This window comes from Melozone crissalis, unplaced genomic scaffold, assembly GCF_028551555.1.
Source record: "Melozone crissalis strain CALT ecotype California unplaced genomic scaffold, PUWL_Pcris_2 ptg000042l_1, whole genome shotgun sequence".
In the NCBI taxonomy this organism is placed as follows: Eukaryota; Metazoa; Chordata; class Aves; order Passeriformes; family Passerellidae; genus Melozone; species Melozone crissalis.
The window spans coordinates 31,572,978-31,600,345 of NW_026535820.1; the positions used below are offsets into that span (position 1 = coordinate 31,572,978).

The window sequence follows — 27,368 nt, forward strand, 5'->3', positions numbered from 1 at the left end:
GTCTTTGCATTCAAGAAGGTAATTAATTTATGAATATTTGGCATTATGAATGAACTGTTGTCTCATGAAGCACAGCTAAAGAGTTGAGTGCCTTTTGTCATAATTCTTCAGGAACACTGTATTTTTAAAATTTTTAGAAATATTTTTTAAACTTGGAAAACAAAGAACATTGGTTTCTCAGACAGCTTAATTTTTATACTTTGGTATAATAGGTAATTTTTTTTTTCCAGAGCAAGATCAGATACAGTACAGCCAAGTATAAAACTCAGCACTTCACTGATTGCCAGTCACAGATGTTGCAGAAGTAGTTCTCAAGCACTGGAAATTAAGAAAGCTTTTCTTAAGCTCCTTTTTCTCTCATAGTTTTCATACTCTCCCTTAATAGAAAGAGTTATTTAGTGTCTAATTAATGTAATAATTACATAGTCCACATTGCAACATTTTCTTAGCAGGGATAATAATTTGTGTCTTTCTTACATACCTACATGTTAACAAGGAAAAAAAAGAAGGAGAATTTAAATGCCCCTGAGAACAATTCAAGTTAACAAATCTAGAAATAGTATTGAAAGAGGGAACAGAACAATCAATAGTTTTGCTCCCAAATGAGTTTTGGGATGTTGGTGGCATTTTTCTGGAGATGGTCTTACTAAGACCATCAAAATGTTTTTTAAATTCAGACTTTTATTGAAACATATTTCTCTGTGTAATCTTCACTTTAGAGAATTTTTTGTTGATGCTGATTTTTGTTGATTTAGGGCTGTGTACAATTTGAGCCTAACACATTTAAAATATTTGTGTTGTAAAAGCCTTTCTTTCATGTTTGAGTTAAACTCATAGAAAAAAAATATTTACTAACTGGTGATTATCTCCACATTCTTTTATCTTGTTTTTTTTATTTTATTCTTTTCTATATTGATGTATTCCTAAAAAGATTTTTCATACTGGTTTTCTTTGCCTGGGCTTGATTCAGTTAAATGAAACATCTTCATTATGCTGCTGCCTTTTGATCCCATCAGCCAGCCAAATTGTGATATCATCTGTGTTTTAAGGGGAAGTGAAGTACATGGTGGAATCAGACATTCTTTTGTAATCTTCTGTACTTACAATGAATGTACTGTTTCCCATCTTACGTGAAAAATCACACAGGAGAGTTTCATTCAGATCTGCAAGCCTCTTTTAGCTGGTGATGTACTCAACAGCCCCTGCCTAAATTATGTCTGGAGTCTGTTTTCACCAATCCAGTTGTTTTTGAGCACCACTGTTTGCCTTTTTGTCTCCTTTACATGCATATCATCGAGTAATTCCCACCACTGCACTCCATATACATGGTCAAACTACTGAGTGGAGATACATTCATGTTTGTTCTGACAGTAGCATCTCTATGCTCATGGTTTGAGAGCCACATTGTTCTATTCAGTCTCCCTAGTTTTAGGTGTAGTTTTTCTCAGGTAAAATGTGATGTTTCTTAGTCCCTAACAAGAAGAAAGTTTGTATAATATGACATTTTTAGTTTTTTTGAAGAATGAAGAGATTTAGCCAGCACTTAATTTATGTGAAGCATTTGTTCCCTAAGACTAACTTATCTCCATTTACTGTAGACAGGAAAAGTTCTAGAAGAAAAGACATCACCCAATATAACACCCAAATTTAGATGTCTTGGGTATCCCAAGGAGGTCCCAAGAAACGCTGCTATTTAAAATTTTGAACTTCATGTGTGAAGGAAGATCAGAAAATCTATATTTCCAGATCACAGAATATTCTGAGTGGGAAGGGACCCACAAGGATCATCAATTCCAGCTCTTAAGTGAATGGCCCAAACAGGGATTGAACCCAGGTGTTATTAATACCACACTCTAACCAACTGAGCTAAGATGCTCCCTTCATATTGATTTTAGTATGCAGGACTAAATTTTTATTTCCTGAATTTTCCCAGAGGTGTTGAAAACAGTGTACTTTTCTTTCATGTATTTATACAGATTGATCTGTAAATGAAATGTGGATACCCCTGTCTTATTTTTAAATATTCAAAAATAATATGTAGTATTTTTCAGTTTCCTGATAGCACAGAATTATATGTTTCATGTTTAGCTCTCTCCTTTACTGTTATTTTTCAGATTTGTTGTTTTTTATGTTGTTTCCTCCACTTTTTTAGTAGTTTTAGAACACATGTAATCTTTCATATAATACATGTAGAAATAAATTGATTGATACTTCTATTTCCTGATTTGTTAGTTATCCTGGTGTAATTTAATTTTGTTTTGTTTTCAAGTTGTGGTAACTTCATTTTGGAAAATAATGCTTATAGTACTGTGGGATTTTCTTCTACTTTTTCCAATTAAAAAGCTGTAGGAAAGAAAGAGTCATTGAAGAAGCGTTGCTTTGCCAAAACTTAGCGGAAAAATAAAATATTTGTATTTTTTAGAATGTTTGCCTCAGCACTGAAGAAGTGCAGCCTTTGCAGTGCTTTTCACTCAGCAGGATTTCCAGCAGGGCAGAGCCCTGGGAGGGTGCTGAGTTTCTGGCCTAATGAGAGGCTGTTTGTGTCTGAGGTGTGGTGGTGGTCAGTGTGAGAACACGGAGATATAAACTCGTGCTGGGTTTGTGTGGAAAGCTTTGTGCTTCCATCTCTCCCTGCTTCTGGCTGGACCTTTTCACAATAAACTGCTAGTTCAGACCTAAGTTCACAAAGCTGTGAGGATCCTAGATCAGTAGCATAAGATAAATGAGACATTTCCTATTTCTTTAGAGGGATGAAATAGTAGGTAGTAGTGAAAAAACAAATCCAAATTGATCAATGGTACTTAAGCATTCAAACACTTTCATGATTAAAATAATTTAGTTCATTCTAGCCAGGAAATTCTTGTCCTGCCAAGAGTAGGGGGGTAGCTATTGAGGGGTCACACAGAGGAAAGGCTAAGATAGTATTAATAATAAAATATAAATACAAAATAATGAAATCTGGGTTTTTTTTCAGGTTTTTATTGGCTAGCCTACCAGTGACTCATATCAAATATTTCCCAGCTGTTACATACATGGCCTTTTAAGGCATTAGATAGAAAAGGGAAAATCTTCCTTTTTAGTAGTTTTCTAATAGTTGTGATTTTCTCTCCCTTCCTTTCCTGGGTGACTCATTAAGAATCTAGCAGCAGGTTAAACAGTGGGCTTGTTTGCTGACAGCTTAACACAAACACAGCATTTAAAGAAATAATTATTTTTTTCCTTAATTTGAAATTTTAGTTTAACAGTTACAGTGGAAAGGCTGGACTCAGGTGTAAAGATTTCCTTAATATTTACTGAAATATAGTATTTCAGTAATTAGTAACCTGATTATGTTATTAAACACGAGGAAGTACGTCTATGTTGACGGGTCCTTTTTTCTTAACAGTCAAAATATTAGAGAACAACAAAGCAAAATATTTGCATGTGCAATTGTATAATTGGAGAGAAAAAAAATATATTGGGAAAATATTTTGAAAGAACATTATTTTCAGGTTTAGGTTGGACATCAGAAGGAGTCCCATCACAGACAGGCTGATGGAATGTTGGAATGGGGTGCTCAGGGAAGTGGTGGAGTCCCTGTAGGTATTTAAGGAAAGATTGGATGTGGCACTCAGTGCCATGGTCTGGTTGACACAGTGGTATTGGGTCATAGGTTAGACTCAATGATCTCAGAGGTCTTTTCCAGCCTAAAGGATTCTGTAATTTTTTCATCACAGCATTACTGTCATGTATGGATAAACCCATGATATTTTTCCCATCGCTTTCTTCACAGAGACTACAGTGTCTTCTGCTTCCTTGTGTCGAACACATCATATTTGACACAAAAAAGAAAAAAGTGTTAAATGACACTGTTAAACTCATAGTTAAGGGTGCACTATGATCATTGGTGAGGGAAAAGGCATAGCAGAAGATGCAGTGTTCCTGTTGAGCAGTTACTCTTTATGAACATAAAAGGAAAAATGAATTGATTTGCTTCATAAACAGCTACATGAGACAATGGTTTCTTGTTGTTGCAGATTCCTTTTAATGTTAATTTCAACAGTATGTCTTTTCAGGAAACAGTTGAAGTATTTTTGAAGCATCCTTCTGTAAAAGATGACTCAGATCTTGAGGGAAGAACGTCCTTCATGTGGGCAGCTGGCAAAGGCAGTGATGATGTCATTAGGACTATGCTGACTTTAAAATTGGATATTGATATCAATATGACGGACAAATACGCCGGCACAGGTAAGATGCTTTACAGTAAAGAGCCACTGCATGTTTCCAATCTGTGTGATTTCCACCAAGTGGAAATATTGATAGAATCTGTATTAATGTTTTTCTGAATGTGTACTTCAATCCTGAAAACATTTCTGCATTATCGTAATTATACGTGTCAGTCAAGTCTTTGCCTTATTGTGGGAAAGAAACAAATCTTTTCTGCACAGATTGGAACAGTTAATTTGAAATGTAGAAAGAAGAAATGTACTGCAATGCTATTTAGTTAGCTCTGTAATCCTGTGAAAGGAAGAGCTGTTCTGTAATATGAAAAATAACATGAAACATAGTTGCATACAAAGCTCTTCCTGAAAATGCCTGTTCAAAAATTTATTTAACAGTACACAAATACTTAGAAACAATATGGAGCAAACTAACCACTGAAGTAGCTAAATTATCATGAAAATCATTCTATAGTTATTTTTAAAATTTTTAAAGATAGTGAAAAAAAGATTAGGTCTGTTGCACTTCTGTTGTGCAAACAAGAGATCAAACTTGATATCCCCCAAATTTATCATCTTGTTATCTGCCTGAAACAAAAGTAGGCAACACAGTGCTTCAGAATTCAAGTGTGCAAGTAATGAAATACAGAATTTCCTGTAGTAACTATGAATTTATCTCCTTTAGGGATTTTTTTTTTGGTGGAAATATTATACCTATGCAATGCTTTCAACAAAAACAGAATAACAGTTTTGACAGGTGAGAGAGACAGGTTTGAAGTGTTTATGTATTCAGTAGCGTTGGAAACTTAGGTAGAGTTGTATAGTATGCTGATGGCATCTGAGTGAAAAATCAGGAAAATATGGATATATTTGGTATAAATTTGGAGGGGTTTGATAGCAGGGATGCAGGGTAAACTGTGTGTAGAGAGATCAGGAACTACAATACCAGATACAGTCACAGAGTTAGAAGTGCAAAATATATATGTCAGGGTTGTGTTCAGGATTTGAAACTTAGTATGCATCAATATTGAATTTTTAAAGTTTCCTTTGATTATATGCTGGATCTTAACAAAAAGTAATTTGCAGTTAACATAAAATCTTGTTTAAATATCTAAATTATTGTTTTTCTTACAATGTAACACACACTAAATACATTGGTCTTTCCAAGTTGTGATAGTTTGAAATTTTTGAGTGTAGGAAATCGTGCAACAAATAAAATCTCAGTCTTCATGTTTGATTACAGTACAAACTAAATATTCTAAAAGTTTGGTGTTATTTCATCTTTTATCAGTCTCACCTACACTTGCTACTTCATGACAGTTCCCTTTCAAATAGCTCTCAGTATTTGCTTCAGACCTTAAGGTGCAGCAATGTTGTTGTTACTGTGCAAACCTCCTTACAAAGGGTTTTTTTTCTTTGCAGGCAGTAATCAGTAATCACATACTGTGTTTGTGAAATTACTCAGGTGTGGATTTCATGCTTGAATAATTCAGGTGGTTGGCTTTATTATCTTTCAGTCTTAAACCTTTCCTAGCGGTGATATGTAATCACCTTTTAATCTCGGTTTCCTTGGAGGGCTTTTAATCCAAGGAAATGAATGGATTTTCCATTTGCTTGGGAGTGCCGCAGTGTAGAGCTCAGGAGCAGCCTGGAAGTGGGGAGCTGTGCTGCCGAGCAGCCCGAGCTGCACCATTGTGCCAGCGAGCGCATAGCATGGGCTTTGTTGTAGCCAGCTCTGAACAGGAAAGGAAGCCCACCACTAAATCACTTTCTGATTTATTTTCTTAAATCATTCCCAAGTATTCGTGAGGGAGAAGCAGTGTTGCGTTGGGACAGGAAACTGTGCGCTGATAGAAAATAGCGCGCATGCCTCCGTGCCTGGGATACAGTTGCTGAGCAGAGTTCAAGGCTGTGTTTTTCTGACTTTTGTGTGCACACTCGGTTCAGCTCGGTTGTAATGTTGCGTTAACGCAGCCTTTTGCATTTACTCAAAAAGAGCAAGCTCTCCATTGAGCTCTGCTAGAACATCCAGACTCTGGGCATTGTGTAGGAGAATGACACCAAGGGAAAGGAATTTCCCTCCTCTCAGAGATCCGCGCTGCAGGAGCAGTACAGGGGCAGCTTTATAGCTCTGCCGTCACTGCGCACAATGGAGAGGGCTCTGTCTGTCGGCTGAACAAAGGGCCCATTGTCACCAGCTGGCTGAAGAATCTCTTCAGTCACCGTGACTCCATCACAGAAAATTTGGCTTACAAGAAAATATTGAGCACAAAGTGCGAAACAAGATGCCTGCGTCAGAATGAGTGATAGGGGGGAAGAACTGGCCAAGCTGACACAGCAGCTCTTTTTCTATTGTATTGTTACACACACCCCATGTATCATCTGATGGAGTGGTTTACTGCCTCTGGTTTCATAAGGAATTCAGGACAAAAACCAGAACCTAGAGTTTATTGTGAGGTCAGACCACGGAAAGCAGGCCCATCCAAATGTAGGAGCGGCAGGGATCTCATGGCTGTCCAATTCCTACTGGTAGCCACCCACTCGCAGGGGCTGCTGCTCAGGCGCTCCCTGCTCACCCGCGCAAGGAGCTCTGCTGCGCCTGCAGGCTGCTGCACTCGGACTTAAATCATGTCCTCTCAAAGGCACGATTTCCATTTTCACTCCTCACAGTGTCTCTGGCTCTGACCCCAGTGCTTAGCCCGTGTCACAATGTTACTGTCACTTATTTTGTGACTGTTTTAAGTCGCAAGACTGTTTTAACCCAGCACACCAGGTGGATTCGGGTCAATGACGGCATGAACAACCTGAGCATTTCAGTAGGGCCTGTGTAACAGGTTGTGCTGGGTTACTGTCTCATAATACTGGTTGTCTCATAATACTGCTGGCAAATACAAAAATGCTGGTTTTATATTCTGCCTGTGGTTCAAGAAGCTGCTCCTTCTAATGCTGGTCTTTGTGGTGTGTGTTTCTGTATAATGCCTCTGCTGGATCCTGACTCTCTCTTAACACTGAAGAAATGTGGACCTGTAGGTAGTGTTTACAGCCCCACATTTTGCTTACATGAGCAAGATTCGGTTCTCAGTAAGCATGAATGTTTCTGAAATTTCATGGGGAAATATGAATTCACTTTATTAAGTGAACACTTATAAACCACACAATTTTGTGGTTTTATTCTATATTATTTTGATTTAATTGTCTGTAATATATTCTACATTTAATTCAGCATGAGAATGTAGATTGTCTGATTTGACTGCTAACTGTTGGAAATAACCCAAAGCATTTTGAAGTCAAACTGTAAGTGGAGCCACCAGTACATGTGTTCATTGGTTTGAAATCTCATTGCTCTGTGCAGTTCTTCTTTCCTTCAAAAAGAGCCATGAACTGGTCATCCACAGCTCTCGCTGACAGTGCCTGCAGGATGCTGTGTTAGGCAATAGCAACTCCAGTTACAGGGCACCACATCTTTACCTGAGTTCTGAAGTATCTGAAGTAGCAGCATCTGGTTTTTCTGCAATCTTTTTCTTGAGGAAAACAGGGAGACAGAGATACTGTGCAAGATATGATGGTCTTGCTACATATTTCCGTATAAAATTTTCTCCAAGTAGTTCCGAAACAAAAGCAGGAGGCAAGGAGGAGTAGGAACAGCTGGGTGGTTTTCTGAAGTTAGTTTTAATTGAGACAACTTTGCTTACTTGAAAGAAAAAAGTCATTTTCAGGAAAGCGTTGAAGAAATAATGAAAGCTTTCTTTCACTGATGATGAGCAATCTCAGAAATGCCACAAAGCAGAGGCAGAAGTAAATCATGTTATGTTCCCTTTATCAGAAGCTGCTATTCTTCCACAAATCCTCACTATAAGCGAATCTTGGTGGTGTTAAATGTAAAATTTCTATTTGTGCAAGTTAGAAACATGTTTCAGGGCTGATAGTTTTTCTGCTTGTTGCTTGTATGGCAAGAAAGTGTTGTTACATCATCACTTCTTCAGTTTCTTGAGGTTGAAAAGTACTTTTTCCACCAAAGTTGTTGTAATTAGTTTTTATTTTGACTGTTCTAATTGTGGACCTCTAAAGCTCATGGTATTGTGGTTTCTTTTTCCCTACTCCTTTATTCTTCCAGCCTTACACGCTGCTGCCCTTTCTGGCCACGTCAGCACAGTGAAGCTGCTGCTGGAGCACAAGGCACAGGTGGATGCCCTGGATGTGATGAAACACACCCCACTCTTCAGAGCCTGTGAGATGGGTCACAAGGAGGTGATTCAAACACTCATCAAAGGTCAGCTCTCAGGGCTTTCCAAACCTGTTCAGGAGTTCTGCTGCTGCCTCCTGTGGGGACGGGAAATAAACAACTGAGCAGGAGGTGGGGTAGGAAATTGCTTCCCTAAAGCAGGTTTTGTTTGTAAATTCCCCTTGTGAATCTAAAAGATTATCAGGGTTGTGCAAAAATGGCTAGAAGTGTTAAATACAAAACTTCCATAACTGGGATTGTTCTTTTCAAAGCTCATTTCTGCCCAAGCCTTTGCAAGTACATTCTAGTCGCTCAAACCAACTCTTCCCCCAGCAAGTCCTTCCTTTCTTTTGTTTTTGTTTGGGTTTTTTTCCCCAGTAAATAAGACGAAATTAAGCTTTCTTCACTTTTGTGAAAAACCATTTTTAGGGTTCTTTGAAGACTTTTTGAGTGAGTCTTTTTTTTTTTTTTAATGTAGATAGATATCAAAAGTCCTAATCATTAATATTTTCTTCTGGTTGGTTTTTAAAAACAGTATTTTGTTTGTAGACAGAAGTAGGATTTAACAAAGTACACAGTTCTAGATAACTAAAATATCTGCTGAAGGGTAAGACGTGCAGTGAAAGAACAGTGGCATCTCAGATGCAAAATTCTGTCATTTTAGCTTCCCAGAAACATCTCCCTCCTGCTTCAGACATTATCTCACCTATGGATAAATGAAGTATCCAGGCTAAATTTTACAAGTTTTCTATCAACCAGCCTTTCTTACTGAAAAGTGTTTTTCCTTCCATGACCTGCTGGGCACGTTTTAACCTCCTGTTATTCTCTTCCCCCCCCCCCCATCCCCATGCCATTTAGCTTTTGTAGATGTAAGAAATTTGTCTATCAGAATCTCAATTGTGTTTAATTAAATATTTTATGATGTAGAGAGTCATTGTTGCTGGTTGGTTCAAGTTACTGTATTTGTGGAGTTTTACTTCTGTACAGAATTTTTACATCTTTCAATAACATATAGAGACATAAATTATTTGCATAAAAGAGTCCTAGCATGCTTGAATTTAAAAAATAAGCTTATTTTAAAAATTATTATTACATTGTGATTATTTTATCTTGTCTGCTTTAGAGATTTAAAGACATCTAATCTGAAATCTAATTTTTAGAAGCTATTTTGTTGTTAAGAAAGAAAGGTTCTACTGAAAATTCATAGACCTAAAGCAAATAAAATAGGTTTTTCATAGGCAATTGATAAGTCTGGATTTTCTAAAGCATATTAGAGGATAGTCAGAAGATGATAAAAAAGTTAGATGTCTGACCTTCTTTGAAACTGTTTCATTCCAAATGAATTTTGATTTAAGTTTTAGGATTTGAGTAACAAAATTGAAGTTGTTTTCTGAAATACTTCTCTAAATTGTCAGTTTATGAAACACGTTCTAGTTGTACATAAACTCACTCTTTTCTTAGCATTCAATGGTATTTTGTTTTTGTTCTCAAAAATGTATGTTTCTACAGGAGGAGCAAGAGTAGATTTGGTTGACCAGGATGGGCACTCACCCCTTCATTGGGCAGCCCTGGGAGGAAATGCTGACGTGTGCCAAATCCTGATAGAAAATAAAATCAACCCCAATGTGCAGGATTATGCAGGTAGAACACCTCTGCAGTGTGCAGCTTATGGAGGCTACATCAACTGCATGGTGGTGTTGCTGGAAAACAATGCAGATCCAAATATTCAGGATAAAGAGGTATGTTGTTGTTCTTCACTGAGGTATATCATTAACTTTAGAATAACCATAAATCAAAACATTTTTCTTTTCTTCAAAGTAATTCTCTTTTCCAGGACAGAGAAACATCTGTGCTGCTGTTTGTCACAAAAGGAAATGCATCCTGATGTCATTTTCCCTAAGCCTTCACTTCTAAAATTTCAAAAGAAAAGCAGTATTTGAATATATAGTATGAAGATTGGTATTCTTCCAGACCACTTTTGATTTTTCCTCATTGAAGTGTGATCATATGAGGAGTCATCTTAATGATCTGATTTCTTCTATAATTCCCTATTAACAGCTGATATGGGAATGTGATTTTAGTCTGTTCTCCAGAATAGAGAGAGAGAGCAAGTAAGAAAGTAAGGTACTGCAAGTGAGATTGCACAATAACTGCTTCAATTGCTTGTCCACATTAAGTACCCACATATGTATCACTCTTCCAGGTGAAAAAAAAAAAGAACCTGATTGGTTTATTTGTTCTTTTGTGCCATTATTCAGGCAGTAATTGAAATTAGGAGCCAGAATAATTGTGCAACCTATAACAGATTTCTTTGTTATATGACATAATTTCTCAGAAGTCAGTAGAACCTCGTCAGTCAAAAGAGCTTCACCCAATTTATTGAAGTTTTCTGTAGCTATTTGTCGTAGGGCATAGATAATTCCAGGTAATGGAAATGTGCTTTTCATTATGAGTTCTACAGAGCATGCTGTACATCTTTTGCAAAGAAAGCAACTATAAGGCTTTCAGTTGCTTTTCAGCTGTTTTAGATGAAAAAGCACTGGTGTTGAAATCTTGTTAAAAAAAATCCATTTTTTAAGTGTTGTGTTCTTTTTATTTTAACAAGGAAGTTTATTTAGAAGAACTGTTTGTTCTTCATGTCCAGAAAAGCATTGAATTACACTGTGATTTATGACTTTAATTGTGACATGGCAGAGTTTGGGGGTAATGTTTATTTTTGTTCTGTTCTATTGTTTTACAGGGCAGAACTGCCCTGCACTGGCTCTGTAACAACGGCTACCTTGATGCTATAAAGCTGCTGCTGGGCTTTGATGCTTTCCCCAATCACATGGAGAACAGTGAGGAGAGGTACTGCTTGTCTCAAGGCGTTATTTTGTAATTGTGCCAAGGTGCTGCCTTCTCTTTAAATGTTAAATGTTCTGATCCTGCAGGAGAATCCTCATCTTGTATCTCACAGGAGTGCTGTAACCCAGGGCTTCAGTGTAAGCAGCTTTTCTTCTGATGTGAAAGTTCCCTTCTTTAACTAAAACATTGCAACTTTTATACTTCTGAACCATCTTCCGGAAGTATTTATTCATTGTAGTCTTGTTACACATATTAAAGACCTGGTGGCTACCTGTATTCTAAAGGCCTGGTTTAAAAAAGAAAAAGTCTCCTATAATCATAAAGAGACAGCACATTTGCATCTCTTTTCTTTGTCTTTCATTGACATATAAATAATAGATTTTTAAAAGCGATTTGGGTTGTGGAGTTTGAATTAGTCACCTGACCATGAAGGTAATTACTATTAGCAGAAATTTCTAATGCCTTTTTTAGAGTAGATGACCTCCTCATAATTATAAGATTATGAACAGCATGGCCTATAAATTTGAATATTTCAGCATTTTAAATAACTTAAGGCTTTTGCAACCTCATATTTCAATTTGAGACTTCTGTACTTAACCCCATGTTTTAATTGCTTCCTTCCCCTATCATTTTTCTTTCATTCTCCACTCTAAAACACTCAGATCTCTCTTCCTTTTCTGTTCTTTTCTTATTTTTTCTTGAGAAACACAAATGAAAGTATAACTAGTTTCTAATTAAGTAGTGTCAAGGCTCTCTTTAGTAATTTTTGATAGAAAATTGAATAAACAGTTTTAATTAAATTACTTTTAATAAGATTAAAAGCCACAATTTTGCCAGATTGGAGACTGCTGTTATCCTTACTTTGTAGAAATGTACTCCTGATGCTCAAATGTCAAGAAAAGACCTTAGCTGTGGTTTATCACAGTCATTCAGATAGTATACATTTTTGTTTCCTTTCTGGAATTAATATACATTTAGTGTGTAAGTCTAGATTATTCAAAATACAACTAACAATATCCCAAATGTCTGCTGATAAGCACTAGTGCATGTTCAGAACAAAAGAGATCCCCAATATTTCCAGATGGATCAATCTTTAAATATAATTCTCCTAAAATACATATAAAAATTGCATGCTTGCATCTTATAAAAATATCTACAAACTTTGTGTCATTTTTAATAGATTGAAAGTTTGGAAAGTGGAAAATCAAGTTGAGTGTTGCAAGAGAGAGGAAACATAACCTCATGGATATGGTTCACCTGTAATTGGATGAAATTGGTTTTTAACCAGTAACAATTTCACTATGTAGTGGCTTTTTTCCCCCCAAATATTCCCATAGGAAAAAAGCTTCCCTTCTTTACTTTCTTAGAGTGTAGTATGAGATACCAGTTAAAATTCAAACAAAGTGCTTATAACTGAAAGATTAGAGAAGAGATAGAGCTGAGATTGCATCGAGAATTTTAAGGTCTCTGCTTGCTTGCCAGATATGTGATCAAGTGCTAATCTGGAGGGTATTGGGTTTGTTGTTCTTTGCAAATTTATTTTGTAATCCAGCTTAATGTCCTGGGTGCATCAAGCTGCTGCTTGACCACCTTCATATTAAATTGCCTATAACAGCTGATGGCTGATGTCTTCATGTGCTTTCCTGTGAAGCCAGCTTGATTTAAAAGCTATCTGCTTTAGAGAGAGCCAAAGGAAAAGGAAATTTACATCAGGCTTTGAACTGACACAAGAGATGTCAGTATGTACAGACACCACAGTGTGTTGTGTACAAATACAACAGTATGTTAGTGTCCAGTCGTAAAAACCCCTCATCAGATTTGATTGAAGCAATTTTTTTACTTTCAAAGGTAGCTTGGATGGAGTTAGAGAATCCACGTTTAAAAATATGGATCTTCATGACTGCTAAAGTAAACTTCATAAAGTTTACTTTAGTATCTTTTGTGTCTTTAAAGTATTCAAAATTAGGAATACTTTAAAAATCTGTTTTTCTGAAATAACGTTCCTTCTGAAGTTCTCATTTCTGGGTTATCCAAAATCTGTATCTCTTTAAATGCTATCAGCAGCACACCTTGACATCCAAATTTTCATGTTATGCCACTGTCTTTATTCCTGCAGACACTTCAGTTCAGATGCTGTTTATCCTTCCATCAAGCCATTGCTGTGTGGCAGGTCCAATTGTGCTTTCTGTCTGTTTTTCTTTGCTCACCAGCACTGTGTCCCAGCAAGTTACCATCAGCAAGATCCCTAATTTTCACAATCACATGCCTTGACACTTGCTATTGGCTAGTCCTATGTTACATGGTCTTGATTATGGTTTGTGACTGATAATTTTCAGTCACTGAATGTCTTTCCCTGAAGTTTCAGTGTTGGTGAGGGAGAGAGATTTTGCTCCCATTTAGACAGTGGGAAATTTAGGAATTATTTTGAAAAAAGCCTAGGCGTCTTTGTTAGCTACCATTAAAACCAAAGCAATTTAATATTTTTACACCTGTGTCCATTTGAAAATAGAATTAAGTTTTCCTAGTACCTTAAAGAAGATGCTATCCTTCTATATGGATCTAATCCTGCTGCTCTGTCAGTCATAGTGTCTTCAGTCAATGTTATAGAAGCTAAGCCAGATTTGACAGTAGCTTTCTAGAACTTAAATGCAAATGGACATAACACAAAAATGTTTTAACTTTTTATATTTCTATATGAAAACTTCAATAACACATTTTAAAGACTGCTTTCCTAAAGCAGTTAATGCTGTGGATGGGGCTTTGGGAGATTTAGTCCAAACACTTCAGGTTCCCCTCTTCCCCCTTCCATATTAGGAGACCAAAATAAGCTTTAAACATAACCATAGTGTGTAGTATGAATAGCAAAATAATGCCTAAAAAGATGAGAAAAACAGCCTACTGAAACAGTGCTTAATCTGTCTTCATGCTAGAAGTTGCTTTTTATGAAATGAGGATGAAGAAACATTATAGCTAGAATTCTAGATCAATAGTAATTGTTGTGGTTTTTATTTTTTTAGATATACTCCACTTGATTATGCCTTGCTTGGTGAGCACCACGAAGTGATTCAGTTCATGTTAGAACATGGGGCTCTGTCCATAGCTGCCATTCAGGATATTGCTGCTTTCAAAATCCAGGCTGTCTACAAAGGATACAAAGTTAGAAAGGCTTTTCAAGAGAGGAAGAATCTTCTAATGAAACATGAACAGCTGAGAAAAGATGCTGCTGCCAAGTAAGTCTGAGACTTGAAACCTACTCCAGCACATAGACATTTGTTGTAAGTTTGTATTTATCTATGCATGATTTTTTTCTGTTGCTCATCTGTTTTTGTTCCTCTTGGTAAAATTAATGAAACTAAAGGAAGCATATAACTTCCATATAACCATAGACAGATGGAAGTTATTTTCCATATAATCCCAGTTTAAATAACAAACTTCAAATAATATACCATAGCAAGGCAAAATACCAAAAGCTGAGGAAATAGCATGTTAGTGTCCATGAATCTTTGCCTGATATTCTGTATGATAAAATGACTTGGAAAACATTTTTCACTTTAGGTAGTGAAAAATCATTATTTGCCTGTTCTGTTTTGAACAGAAATTAATCACTAGTTGAGGAGAAAAACCCAAAAGCAAAACAGGGAAAGCCTGGTTTAGTAAGGCTTAACTCTATGTTTCTCTAGCAACCTGAATTCCTGGTTTCTATTTGAAACTTCATTTTGGGCCTTATTCTCTGCACTTAAATTTTCTGGTCTTGAATTAGAGAGATCCTATGAATTGGTTATATTGAATTACAGCTACCTAACATATGCAATTCAAATTGTTGTCAGCAAGATGTGTAGGTTCTGGCTGAGTTTCAGCCCAATTTAAATGTGGTGATGGTAGCACGGTGGTGGAGTTCTAAAATCAGAAGGTACATAAATGATTATCACAACACATTGCTTCCTTGGAGTTTATCCTTAAGATTCTTAGTATGAAATTAGCACCTGGTTCTCTTGAAGAAATCTGATTCTGAATGAAAAAACATAACAGTCTGAAAAGATTTCTGCATGATTTGGGAGTATTATTTTGATAAAAAGAGATCATATAAAAAAACCCCATGATATAATTATTGTACCTAGAGGTATTTTTGCTGCATCTGTGTATCACAAATTCAACTGCACTCCACTCTGTATCAAATTTGGAAGTTTGATGTTCTGCATAATTGGCCAGTCAGACCAGACCTTCATTGGGTGTAATTGCTGCTACTATAAAACAATTATTATTCCCCAGGAAGAGCCAAAGCTATAGAAACACCAGATAACTCATGTCTTGCTCACATCTCTACATTCTGAAGTTGTAACCTGTAGCTCTCCTACTGTTTGCCTTTTCTGCTGAAATCAGTGCAAGTCAAAACTATGCACGGAGAAGCTGCCTTGAAAAATATTTATTTTTAATGTGGAGAGCTCTGCTTATTGCTGTGTGGTTACAAGTGACCTTACCAAATGAGGTAGTTTTATCCTTTGTAATGACAGTCATTTTTAGAAGAATCTCTGATCCACCATGTAGAAGAGTAAATGGAAAAGAATTGCCTCATGGAAATTTGGGGGTATTTTTATAATGGTTTTCCTTTGTGAGTTTTTGATGTAGTTTCTGAAACTTACTTAGCTGTTGTTGATTTGTTTGAAAGCAATAGAAACAAATTCTGTGTACCAAATACCATAAAAAGAGAATTACAGTACAATTGGAGTGTACAAGCAAATCAGGTTGTCACATAACAAATTTTATTTAATTGCAGTTTTATGGTCTGTAATAAACTGAAGGGGACATTATGTTGTCATCATTCTACGTCCCCATCTGTGCATTCCACAGCTGAAATTGGCCAGGGTGTTCCTGCATACAGAAAACTATTATCCCTACTGGTGTTTAAAAATCTGCTCTCCAGATAAAAGGAGACATAATGTGGGGATCCAGAGTGATGGTGAACTCCTAGACTGAAGATACATCCCCTCTCCCCAGCTATGTCAGTGTAGATATTTAAACTTGCTTTGTAATATGTTACTTTAGAGAGTCTCTCTAAGAAAAATCACTCCTAAATCTACTTGGGTTTAGATAGTCTGTTCTGGTTTTTTTTTTTCCTTTTTGCAGTAACAAAAAGTCACGCAGCATCTCATACCTGTATTATTTTCTGGTAAAATTACATTCACTGTATTTAAAGCCTATGAAATATTTCTATACAAACATCATCTCCCATGTTTTTCCTATATCAAAGAAATTGTATTTTTTAAAATGCAGTTTGATGAAGGCCAAAACAACATGCACACTGTTATGTCAGTGAGCAAAGAGACACACCAGGGGACCAGTATGGGTAAGCTGGGAATCCTTGACAGAGCTCAGATGTAAAAATGCAGTTCACAGAAGGCAGAGGCTGGGACAGACTGCAAAAGCAGAGTGTAGATGCATTGCTTGGGCATGTACATGGTGCCAGAAACACCAACACTCAAATGGAGTTGAGACTTTAACGAAATGTTCCAGGTTGCAAAGTGAGTTTGTGTTTCTACATTAATAAAAGTAGTAATACATTAGTAAAAGGCTGAGCAAGGAATGTCTGGGCTTGTTGCTGAATGGTGCATTTAGTGACAACAGACTCAGGTGTGGCAGCAGCACTCAATGCCTTCTGTTCCTCAGCCTGCCAGAAGATCTCCCAGGCCTCTTTCCTCAGGGAATTGGTTCAAGGAGGAGCAGAACTGCCAGCTGTGAATAAAGATTAAGGCAGGCTTGAGAGAACCCAGCCCAGACAACTCTATGGGACCAGGCTGGCTGCATCCAAGGGTGCAGAAGGAACTAACTGATGCCCTTAAAAGGTCACTTTCCAATGTCCTTGAAAGATCACAGAGACCAGGGAGAGTCCCCTATGATGGGAGGAAAGAAAATGTTGCACCCAGCTTCAAAAAAAAATCTGGGGAACTGTAGCCTGGTTGGTGTTTCTGGTCTCTGGGAAACTTTTAACAGGGGAATCTGGGGCAAGAGATTTTGTCTGGAAATAGAGAAATTCTTTCACCCTTGGGACAATCAATCAGTAGAACAACCCAAAGAGGTTGTATGGTCTCTGCTCATAAAGGTTTTCAAGACATAATTGGATAAAAACCTGAGCCACCCAATCTGACCCTGTTTTGAGCAGCCTGTTAGCCTTGCTGACTTCCTGAGATCCCTTCCATACTTTAAAAAGAGGATTTTGGTTTTCTTGTTGCAAAACCAGATATTTAAGGAAATAATATTTACGTGTTTAAAACATATTCAGAGAAAACTAATTTCCAATGTATTGAATTTTGAAAGGGGTGCATAATTAATTCCTCATTTGTTCACCTTCCCTTTCAATTTCTCAGGATGAGTTCTTGAATCCATACTTCTGTTTTTCGTTCTGGCCAGTTAAAGGAAACTGATTGAGAATGTGGATATGAAAGGGAAATGGATGAAAGTGAGTAAGTAGCTGATGATGTTTAGGAAGAGAAAAGCAGGAGGAAAATAAGCAGTTCAATTAAACAGCCTTCAGTAGATTTAGAAAAATGTTCTCATGCCAAGAGAGTACAAGTAGATTATGAGGTTTTTCAGAAGACTGGTGGTTAGCCCTGCATGCTGAGAAAAGATAGGGGAGTGTGGCAACAGAGAAAATAATGAGCTCTTCAGCAACCTGAAAAGGGAAAGCACATATTGGAAATTTGATGTAATTACTAAAATTGACAGTAATAAGAACATACAATGATAAAGCTAAACAAGCTGAGGTGCTAAATAAGAACTGACAAAGGGTGTGAGGTAGGTATCACAAAAAACCATTGTAAACATACTCATTGGAAAAGGAAGAGTAAAGAAACAGTTGGTGTCCATGAGAGATGCTAAGTAGACTGAACTGTTCTGTGGGATTTTTTTTATACTTCAGAAAAAATTACATCAAACCAACTCAATTTTCTTTTGTGTCTGAATAACAAGTTTTGTGGCCATGGAGAAACAGTAGCTGTCATTCAGACTTGCCTGAATCCTTCATACTTCCTCATGGGAAATTTCTCATTTGTCTCCTTTAAACTAAAAGTGTATATTGATGAATGTTGCTTATAAATCCATCATGAATTTGTATTTTCATTTAAGAAGTAAATTTGAATTTGAAAATAGCACCAAGATGCAGAACATTGTAAGCACATTGAAGACTAAATTAGAAATCAGAATGGTGGTAAAATACACACAAGAAATGACTGAGGAAAAAATAGGTACTTGGGTAAGAACTAATGGACTGCTCTACACATTTGGGGACACTCATCAACATAGGAATGCTGGACAGAAAATAACTGTTGTCTTAACATTTTTGTTAAGGACTATGAGTTTAAAAGATAGTTATAGATCAGAATCTGAACACATCATGAGTCAGTGGTATCATTCTTTTGAAAATAATCCTCATGCTAGATTGTGTAGCAGGAGATGCTGTTTATACAAGATGAAATATAACTGCTCATAGTCCAGAGAAAGCTCTACCAGTAATAGGATCATACCTGGAGATCTATTTTCAGTTGAGATTTTTTAAGCAAGTTTTTGGGGGTTTTTTGCAAGGATAACTTTAAAAGCACTCTCCTTTAAAATATCCTTCAGCGTGTAGATAAAAAAGTTAAGTTTCTATTTTTAACAGAATAGAAAAGGTTGAATTCATTTTAGCAGAATCAAAAATTCAAAACATCTCTGTGTCTTCACAAATGTGCATGTAAGGCTGAAACTGTTCCTTTCCATCTGCTAAAGGCTCAGTTTTCATTCTTTCATTTTTGCAACAAAATGCAAGCTTATGACCATTCAGGACAAAATTGTGTTGCATTTACAATGGAAAATGTTGGCCTGACAGCTCTGTTCTACTGTTGAGCTGTAGCTGTCTAACTTGTGAGGCCAGATTTGGATCCTGTTGGAGGATCTGGCTTGCCAGAACCTCGAGAATGACTGGGAGCCCTGAAGTTAGAATCCTGTCTTCTTCCTTCATTTGTTCATGAAACCTGGCCTCTCAAATTGGACAACAGTAACACTTGGAAATTTTAATTTCAAAGAGATCCTTCACTGTAATACAAACTGAATTTCTGATTAAATAAAGCAAAACACAAGGGGAGGGTCATATGTATTCAGGAGCCTATTCAACTAAGCTGTACTGTGACAATTGTAATGATGCTTTATGAATAGGGAGCTTTGAAATCCCTTCCCTTTATTCTTTCTTCAGTTTAATCTGAAAAATTAGCACACAGATAAAACCTTTAAAGAAAAAAACAACCTTCTTTACTTTTTGTTTTCTGGTCCTGTCTCATTTCAATAACTTTACAACTGGTACTGGTTGCTGAAGTTATTGTTTTGAGTCGATCTGCCCATCAGAGGAGTGCGGGTCACTCCAGCTCCATTGTGTATCACACAGCCCATCTCACACTTCCTTTTCTAATACCCTGAATGGAGGACATCGGTAACAGGCTGCCCATTCTTGTGAAGAATAGAAAATTACTATTCTGTGAATAGCAAGATCTGATTTATCAGCTCAAATGGCACAGTAATGGCAGTGAGATCCATACTGTACACAGTCCCAACATCCCCGCATAGTCCGGTTGTGGAATGCCAATATTAATGGAAAGCAGCCACTTTTTTTTCATGCCAGAGGGAATACTGACTCCCAGGCTGCTAGGAGTGTGGTTTTTTAGATCAATTAGCAGCTTTTTCAGGTGCAAAGTTCAATCAGCTTCTCCTGCAGAGCAGAGTTGATAAGATAGCACTGACAGATAAAGTTGGGGCTGCCGGCTGGCAGCTCGCGCTGCGGTGACACGCGCTGGCAGTGACACCGCGCACAGGAGCCGGGGCTGGCGTGCTGCATAACTCACCTGTCACACGCCGTGCTGGGAGGTGATGTGGCAACAGTCTGCACACTGTGTTGGAGCACTGGAAGCAAGTTAAAATACCAGGCAGCTACATGATACGGCATTTACCGCCTGTCCGTTCCAACAGGGAAAGTGTCACTTCATCCAGCAGCCAGGGCTTCATTTATAAAAACGAGTTCAGTGGGAGTAGGGATGTAACATTTGCCGTGTGCTGGTGGGTTTATTCTGCTTGGTAGGAACAAGAATTTAAAAGATGAAGTGCAGTGACAATTCACTATATTTCAAAATGGGCTGCAAAATTTTATTCAATGGATGCACCTTTCCTGAGTTTGTCCAAAATTCTCTTTTATGGCTACTGCATTAAGACATGCATGACTTATTTAATTTTGGAAATCCAAATGTTGCCATTGTAATTGGCATACTATGTGCCCACAAGTTTTTAATTCACATCTCATATTATCAGTATTTGTCATTTAAATGACATATAATGTTTCTCTAAAATTAATTATCCACCAATGAAAAATACATAGCAGCAAGTTAGTACCAGTAGCTAGTTGGTTTATAATTCTCTGTACTAACTGACACATTTAAGTACGAAAAAATAAATTTCAAAGATATTGTGTCTTTTGTTAAATTTTTTTGCTTTTCAAAGACAGTGCATTGCATTACTACTCACATGAAAATATTGCTCATTAGTAATTGCAAACACAGGTATTAGTGTCGTGATTCTTTTTAAAATCCTGCTTTTAATTTTTAATAAAACCTCCTAAATTTAGTTGTTTTCAATAAGTGAGTGTTTTAAGATCAGTCAAAACAACTACAACCTGAATGGGCAGCTGGCTGACAGGGACTTAACCTTCATCAGGCTGTAGCTGCAAGTCAGTTGTTGTTTTGGATCAAGTCAAGACATTTCAGTGCAATATGTGTCCTTTTCTCACCAAAAAATGTCAAATCAAGGATTTGTTCTGGCAGCATCAGATTTTTAGAGAGGAGTGTGTTCAAGTTAGATACGTGCTCCCAAGATTTAATCTTCAAAATTCTTATGGTATGGGCTGTAATTGCAGGAAACGTGAAGAGGAAAGCAAGAGGAAAGAAGCCAAGCTGCACAAAGGGGTGCAGAACGTGGAACAAAGCAAGTTTCAGGTACAACAGCATCCCACAAATCGGGAGAAGGCCACCAGTGTCCCAAGGTTGCCCAGCAAAGCAGCTGACACACAGAGCAAGAGGCTTCTGTCCCTCAGTGCTTCACAGGTCCAGCCAGGGAGAAACAGCAGAGGGTCACCTAAAGCTGGTCATGACAAAGGGACCCCAAAGGAGACCTGCCTGTCAGCAGAGCCTCAGAGTGGAGGTCATAAGATCAGGCAAGGTTTGTGATCTTTTAAAATTGTGCTGTTTATCTGCTTTGTCCACTTCTTGGGGGTATTTTATGTTTAGCACCCATTTTGTCCTGTGATTTCATATTCTTTCATCACTTGAGCAATTTGTGCAGTAGGGTAGAGTTAGATACAGATTCTTTTACTCTGGGTGAAATAGTGAAAAGCACCCGTACAGTGTCTTATGGTGTCTGTAAAAATACCTAGAATATGTGAAGACAGGCTGTGGGCAATTGTTCTATTAGTTACACCATTCAGAGAAAATAAGATTAAAGATATTTGACATATCTGTGGTGCTCATGAAGAATGTAAATGGAGAAATGGTAACTCTGCTTTTTAAGCTGGATTTATCCTCTCAATCCAACTGGTGTGTGAAAGAATGCTGTGCCTTTGTTAGGTATGCATTGTCTTTTTGTTACTGAAGTGGTGCCAGGAAAGTTGGTGGAACAAGGATCAAACCATGAAGTTGTACAGTCAGTTCTCATTAGGTGTTTTAATAAATCCTCTTGTGACCAAAACCCTAATGGACTTCACTGGTCATTTTATTGGAATTACATATAAATTTAGACCCCTTGGGCTGTGAAAATTGTGATTCAGTTGTTGAGTGTTTTCTGATCTGATTATCAAAAAGGTATCCTGTAAAGATATTACAAATATAGCATAATTTCATCAGGTTTTGGATGATCCAGATGATTTTCTGGGATGAAAGTATATTACGAGATCTCTTTCTTTTCTTTTTCCCCTCCTACCTACCCTGTAACATCCTATCTGTTATGTTTCATCGTCTCTGATCTATTTTTCATTCTCCTGTTAATTTCCAAGCAGAATGGAAGGTGGATGGAAGATGGGAAATTTTCAGTTTTGTACTCCAGTCTGGCTTCCAGGTCACCCTCACCAGAGTATTTAGAAGCAGTGATAATACAGCAGCAAGGGAGAAATAGGAAGGAATTCATAATTTCATTCAGGGTGTCAGGGGAAGTACTGAGAAGCCAAGTGCATTGGGTTGTCAGTGGGTTATCCCGTGCCAGCATACAGCATGGATAGAGCAGGAGTTTTTCAGGCATCCAGCTCAAATGTAATGTTAGAAAGAAAACCATTTGTACAACATAAAGCAAATGAAGGTGTTTGGGACTCTACTGTGACAGGCAATCACGTCCTTCTGATTCTTCCTGCTTGCATTTTTTTGTTCATTTAAGTGAATCCAAGTCTGCCCCAAAGGTAACTGAGCAAAACAATCAGAGAATAAATCACATTTTGCTGGATCAGAGACTGAATTTGTTTTCAATTTCTCTGTCTAAAGATTCATTGAGGAAATACATCAAAAGCAAATCAAGCTGTGTCCATTTCCAGTGTGGCAAAGCAAACGAGGGAGCAAAAGTTGAAGTGAAACCTCAGGTTGCGGCTGCTGCGGAGGCGGACGGAGAGAAGCACAAGGAGCACGCTGTGGACACAACGGATGCCTGTGCTCGGAGGAGCAGGAGGCTTTCTGCTCCTGCCTGTAGGGCTGCCAGTGCTGGGGAGAAGCTGAAGGACCCAAGTCAGCCTCCCTCTGGCAGGAGGGACCACGGTGAAGGAAGGGCTGTGCTCTTCTGCGGTGTTGGTTGTACCGGCGGAACGGCGCAGAACTCAAAGCAGGGTGAAGCTTCCTCCAAAGGCAAAAGGCACCAGCAGAAAGCCAGAAATAAAGAGGTGAATGATAAGAGATGTTCACCAGCTGGTTCTAGCAGACCAGGAAGTGCCAAACCAGTGTTTGTAAGCAGCAGAAATGACAGCCTGCATGCTGTAGAACAAACTGTCAAAGTGGGAAACAATGAAATGGCAAAAAAGGCCTCTCCATTATTGTCTGCTGAGGCAGAGCCTACCAGGACTGTGCCAAGAAACCCAATAGCATGTTCTGCTTCTGATGACCCTTTGAACTTGGAAAAAGCAGGCATAATTGGATCCAGAAATGCAGATGACCAATTATGTTCTGTTCCATGGCAAAGTACAAATATTGAACTAATCCCTTTAGAGATTCGAATGCAGATCATAGAAAAGGAAAGAAAAAGGAAAGAGCTTTTTAGGAAGAAGAACTACGCTGCCACAGTCATACAGAGGACATGGAGAAGGTAAGATTACTGCTTCAGGGGCTAAAGAGTGGGATGCAAGTGGATGTAAATGAAACTAGGCTTGTTGGAAATTGCTTTATTTAGCTTAGAATGTTGCCAGTGCTAAACGAGGCAGTTAAAAATCTTTCTCTACAATAATCCTTCTCCACACAAGGGGAAGTGGGTTCCAGTGGTGTAGAATTACATTAGTAATTACATAAAAAGTGCAAGGTAAGTGATGACTTTAATAATCAGAGAAATCATTAAACTTCTATTTCAAGCTCTGATATTTCTTTAGAGAGTGCAAATCAGTATTTGCCTAGACCTGGAGTTCAGTGATGTACTTGAAATTGTGCTCTGACCTAACATTTAACCAGATAATCAAACCACAGAATGTTTGGGAGCTTTGAGTGTTCATTGACAAAACTTAAAGGTAGCTTGAGTACCTTGATTAATCAGGAACAACTGCTCTACAGAAGAATGCTTTCCAGAGCATTATCCTGCTTTCATGAATGTGTGAGTTTCAGCCTCAGAAATGCAGTCATTCTACAAGTACATGCTCCTTAATATTTAATTTCTTATCAAAACAGGCAGAAAGAGTATGTAAGGGAAGTATATAATATGCAAGTTATTCTTATTTCTTGTTTTTATTTAAACTTTCTTTGATTTTACTGGATGCAGACAACTATAAATTGCATATGTTTACTAATATTCTTTCCAGGTTTCTCACTAATTTAACAGTTTCTCTGAGGGACTCTGAGTTGAAGATGTCCCTGGCTATGGCAGGGAGGGTGGATGAGATGGTCTTTAAAAATCCCTTCCAACCTAAACCACTCTGTGGTTTGTGACTCCATGCCATATTCCTCTGAACTGTGAGGCAAAGCAGCCACTTTTTCTGCCAGGGTTCCACCACTTCTGCTCTCTCTGCTGCTTGCTCCTTGGCCTTCTTTTCTGATGTAGATCCCAAGTTCTTGTCTTATGGGTTCAAATCACTCAGATACCAAAAGCTAAAGGAAGCCAGGAGTAGGTTAGGAGAGTGTATCTGCAAGTGCTGCTGCTTCTGGCTCTGCTGTTCACTCAACACCAGTTTAAAATCCTCTGTTACAGAGGGGCTGGCACTTGCTGTGGCTCTAAGACAAAGCAGAACCTTGTGTAGTGAGTGCTTGTGCAAATTTCCCCACAAGAACTGGGATCCAAAGCCATGCATTCAGCTGCCTTACCTGCACAGAAATCTGCATTCCATTCACACTACAGATTTTGGATAGGCCTTTCCAAACTGTGCCCCTGCTGGAGCAGGGATGTGTGTGTTCTCTCCCAGAAGTGCACGCACTTACTAACCCTTTGCATTTTGGATATTGTGGAGATTAAAGATTTTTAAGTTACATTTGTTATTTAAATACTTAATATTGAAAAGTAAATATCTTTGCTCTGTTTGCAAGAACTCATAGAACACTAACAAAGATCTTAAATTCTGCAAGGCTGCAGGAGACATTCGTTGGGCAGCTCTTCCACAGTCCTGTGTTTGCTTTTCTTCCAAACTTGCACAAGGTAAAGAGCATGTACTAGTAGACAGCAGTAAAATTATACAATGTTATTGTATAGTTCAACATTAGAAACATGTAGAAGTACATGCTTGAGTTCTGGAATTTCTCTAAATTAGAACTAAATGCATTTGTCTCACTCTGCAAATTTTGTAGTTTTGATTTACTTATTGAAAGCAAACACAACAGCAGAGTGGTACTGGTCTAGTTAAGTGTATTATACTTGCCATTCTCAGGAGAATGTTTCAATTCCCAAATCTGCAAACTTTATAAAGGTACTTCTCAAAAGTGTATATTCTAAGGTGTGTGGCTTGCCAAAGGTTAATTGCTTATCCTGCTCAGTGAGGCTTGCAGATTCTGTGTCTGTGCTCTCTCCTGGGGGGCACCAGGGCCTGTACCATGCTTCAGGGCCCACAGGACGCCGACAGAACCTGGAATAAGTTGGGTTTTGTCACTGTTGTTCTCCCACTGGAGTCAAGCTGTATTTTTTAAATATATTATTGCTGTGTGCATACTCTGGCCAGCAGTGGTTTTTAAGATTAGAGCTTCTGTAACGAGGAGTGAGAACGCCACTTGTCAGCTTTGTTGTTCTGCACGTGGATACGCCACTTTTCTTTAATGTGCAGTAGTTTTGTTGACTCAGCATCAGGTATATTTTAAGGCACCATGTCAGATTCATGTTGTATCAAACTTGGTCCATTCTCCTTTTTTCTCACTAGGATCAGAATGATCTGTTAGGAGAGAGTGGAGTTAAAACAATGTAGAGCACTTGCTGTACAGATAACTGCCTACATCTTTCAGTGTCAGAACCTCACAGTCATTTTCTTGTTGCTAAAAACTACCAGAAGTTGTCTGCAAACTTGAGATCACAGCTGGGTGCAAAGGTGCAGTGACTGTGAATGGGTCATTTCACATATCAGCAAAGGCATCTGGCAGTAATTACTGAATTCCAAGAGAGTAGCTTAGTATTCTTTTCTGCTCCAGTATAAAACAGTCCCCCAATTGTTTTTCCTGCAGTTAAGTATTCACTTAACCCATCCTTAGCTCAAGTTATGTTACCAAGTCACTGCAACTGTTCTCTCTCTCCACTTTCTTTTCCTCTCTTACCCTGTTGAAAAGTTAAAAGTGGCATATTATTTAAGAAGACTGTATAATTTTTTCCCTCTGTCTCAATAATACTCCTGTTCTGAATTCATACCATGCTTCACAACTTGCAGGCCCTGACAAGGTGCAGTTGCTGTCTGTATTTATGTACTTCAATGAGCTGCGTAACAGTACATGCCTAAATTCTGAAACTTCACTAAATTAAGATTAAATACATTTGTCTCACCCAGCAAATTTCACAGAGGTAATTTACTAAGCTTATTGGAATTTTAAAATTATTTGGGCTGTAATGGAGCATATCATCCTCCTTTGGCATTCTATTGTGCTTTTATGTACTCATTTTTTGTATACGGCTGCTGCTTTGTTTGAATTATGTAGCTCATTGGCTTAGAACATATATTTAAACAATTTGTATTTGGCTTGTTGTCTTTTGTTTTAATTTAGAACTTGTTGCAGAGGGAGCAACAGAAAAAATCACCTCCTCCTCTCTCCTTCCTCCTTTGCTTTACCAGGCATCCAGCAGAAGCCTTTTTGAATGCCAGAGGGGATGATGATCGATGTGTTTTGGCCTGTTACCAAACACTTATAATTAATATTTTACAAGTGTTACTCAATGCTCATTTGTGACAGGTTTGTACTGGGAGGATTCAGAGTTAATTGCTAAGGCAGTTAATTGACTTGTGAGCGTGAAACGCCGATATCCGATTGAACGCTTGCGTCCGATTCCAGCGGAAAAATCCCCAAACAGCTCCTTGCTGCCGGTGCCATTTGCCACCAGAGTGTGAGGGACACACAATCTGCTGCTGCCACTCACAGAGGGATGTGACTGTGGGCAAGATCAAAGCAGCTGGGGCAAGCTTGGGTCATGAGACAGGGAGCCTTTCAAGGGAAGGGAAAGAACACAGATTGCTGAAAGCAAGGTGAGGGGAGCATCTTCAGAGGAGGGGTGGAGAGCAGCTCAGCTTTGTGCAGAGGAAATGTGCAGTGGAACCCACAGGAGGCAGATTTGGTTTGTCTCCTGCGCTGATTGACTGAGGACATGAGGTGCTAAGGCACACAAGAAAGTTTGGTGTTACTAAGCTGTGAATACGGTGAAAAAGAGGAAGTGGTGCTGATTATACTGTTATCATAAATATT

The 27,368-nt window shown here is 38.0% G+C and overlaps 1 protein-coding gene across 2 annotated transcripts in view; it reads left to right on the forward strand.

Annotated features, from left to right (window-relative positions):
* Positions 1-27,368, forward strand: part of INVS (inversin) — an 82,829-nt gene that overhangs the window by 50,876 nt on the left and 4,585 nt on the right. For both annotated transcript variants that reach the window (XM_054284895.1, XM_054284896.1), the window contains 7 exons: positions 4,056-4,227; positions 8,314-8,469; positions 9,931-10,160; positions 11,162-11,268; positions 14,283-14,495; positions 21,191-21,492; positions 22,800-23,607. In XM_054284895.1, coding sequence (XP_054140870.1) covers positions 4,056-4,227; positions 8,314-8,469; positions 9,931-10,160; positions 11,162-11,268; positions 14,283-14,495; positions 21,191-21,492; positions 22,800-23,607 — 1,988 coding nt within the window. The remainder of the gene's footprint in view (positions 1-4,055; positions 4,228-8,313; positions 8,470-9,930; positions 10,161-11,161; positions 11,269-14,282; positions 14,496-21,190; positions 21,493-22,799; positions 23,608-27,368) is intronic.